At 43.0% G+C, this 1978-nt stretch overlaps 1 protein-coding gene across 1 annotated transcript; it reads right to left on the bottom strand.

Moving 5' to 3' along the window:
- Positions 1-896: 896 nt before the first annotated feature.
- Positions 897-1160, bottom strand: LOC110543491 (keratin-associated protein 7-1). The gene has a single exon (XM_021629801.2). It carries the CDS (start codon positions 1158-1160, stop codon positions 897-899), a length of 264 nt encoding a protein of 87 aa, XP_021485476.1.
- Between the last annotated feature and the right edge of the window lie 818 nt (positions 1161-1978).

Consider the following 1978-nt stretch of genomic DNA (forward strand, 5'->3'; position numbering starts at 1 on the left):
ATAGTGCCTGGTATGAGTTTCATCCTGTGGAATGGAACTTAAATCCAATAAGAAAGTTGATCTTACCTCCTTGATGTTTATACAACTTTTGCACTCGTAGACATGTTTTATGCACACACAAAGAGTTAAAATAGGGCAACAATGGCCCTCCTGGGCACCAGAGGCTACCAAATAAAAAGTCAAATGCAAGGGCTGGGTTACTTATTTTGGAGTTCCCAGCCAGTGAAGACCTGTAGACCCACCAACTTTATGGCTACTACTACTGTTGCTCTTGGTTACCCTCCAGAACTCCATTACTGAAGATACCATATACTTGGCTCATAGAACATTAAGAAGTCAAGCTGGAACTGACCTGGAAGCTTCACCCTACTGGCTAGCTTCCTCCCTGCTAGAAGGTACTACTCATAATCCTGAAGGAGAAAAGTTGTCATCAGTTACAGATCACCCATAAACTTTAGTTTAAATCAGCCATGAGAGGTTTAAAATGCTTGATGAGTTCAAGAGCATACAAAACACAGCAAAAATAAAAGACCAGAACAAGAAGATGCATGCTGAATGAGACAGATTTATTGGGAGACTAACAGTAAGACCCTGCCCACACACCCCAACTGGGAACACATTTAGGTTGATGTACTTTAATATATGAGAAGAACAACCTTGGAGGTAAGCTACCTCCTTCACTGCTGGAATTCAGTCCCTTGTTGAAAAGTGTCCTGTGTCTCTCGGCTATAGATGAGTTTCAGCGTGGCACTGATGTCCTGCTCAGCATCACTGATGAACCAGACCTCAGTATCTTCCAAACACATGGGAGGGTGGAAGGCAGACACTGCTTTTCAGGTTGTTCCTTTTGAAGGTAACTGGTGGAGGGTCCTGTAGTCTTCAGAGCCATTAGTCCATCAGTAGGTGCTGTAGCCGAAGCCAGAGCCAGAGCCCCATGGCCTGTAAAAGCTGCTGCCATAGCAACAGCCAGGATTGTTGAAGTTACTAACACCACCATAACAGAAGTTGCGGGAGCTGTAGATGGTTCCACAGCCGTGGTTCAGGGGAGAACCCAAAGGCACAACACAATTCAGGGGGGTAGCTCTGTAGGTCCCATGGAAGTTGGTTCCATAGCAAGGATACCCTGGGAAGTAGTTTCCACAGCAGAAAAAGCGAGTCATGGTGGCAGATGTGGAAGGAGATCTGGATAGACTGTGAAGAAGTTACGCAAGTGTGAATGGAGTATCTCTCCCACAGTCGACCTTTTATACCTTGAGCTGGTGGCCATGACACACCAGTCCCTGCACACCTTACCACAAATTTGCATAAATAAGCCTATTATTTTCCAATAAAATGTGCATAAAGACCCAGCAGACTCTGCCCACATTTTTGTTGGCTTTTCTGTTTACAAAGGAATGTGAGCTATCTTCAAAGCCAGTGAGCATCCCTGACATGCCACCAAATTCTTTTCATCAGTGCCCCTTTAACTACTGTCCTCATTGCATCATTGCAACATCCAAGGCTCTAAATATTTTGCTTATAAACTCCTCCCAGCTGACATCACTAGGCTAAAACAGCTTTAACAAAAATATAAGCACCCAAACCAACACTTACGCACTCTCTGAAATCTTTGAGCCTTGGCTAAAATCATTCTAAAACATTAGATAAACATTATAAATGTCATGAAGTTAGCTTCCTGCATCACTCCAAAATACTGGCACTTGGGAGCAGGGTTCCATTTGGTGGTGGAGAACATCAGTTAGAATCAGGTAAAAGAAGTAGCTGCATATTGGTATGCATATATTAGATGCCACTGAATGGCTGGCTGGCTTTTAAACAGCTTGGTTTGTCTGACATAAATTCATCTCAATACTTTTTTTTTCATTTTCAGCAGCATTATTATAAAAAATCATCGGAACAATTCTTTTAAAAGATATGAAGTTGGAAAGGATATAGGAAATACATGTTGGGGGGGGCAAGAAGCTGGAGGGAGAAACAC

This window comes from Meriones unguiculatus, chromosome 17, assembly GCF_030254825.1.
Source record: "Meriones unguiculatus strain TT.TT164.6M chromosome 17, Bangor_MerUng_6.1, whole genome shotgun sequence".
In the NCBI taxonomy this organism is placed as follows: Eukaryota; Metazoa; Chordata; class Mammalia; order Rodentia; family Muridae; genus Meriones; species Meriones unguiculatus.

Coding starts and splice junctions, on each gene's coding strand:
- LOC110543491 (XM_021629801.2), bottom strand. CDS start 1,160: ATGACTCGCTTTTTCTGCTGTGGAAACTACTTCCCAGGGTATCCTTGC.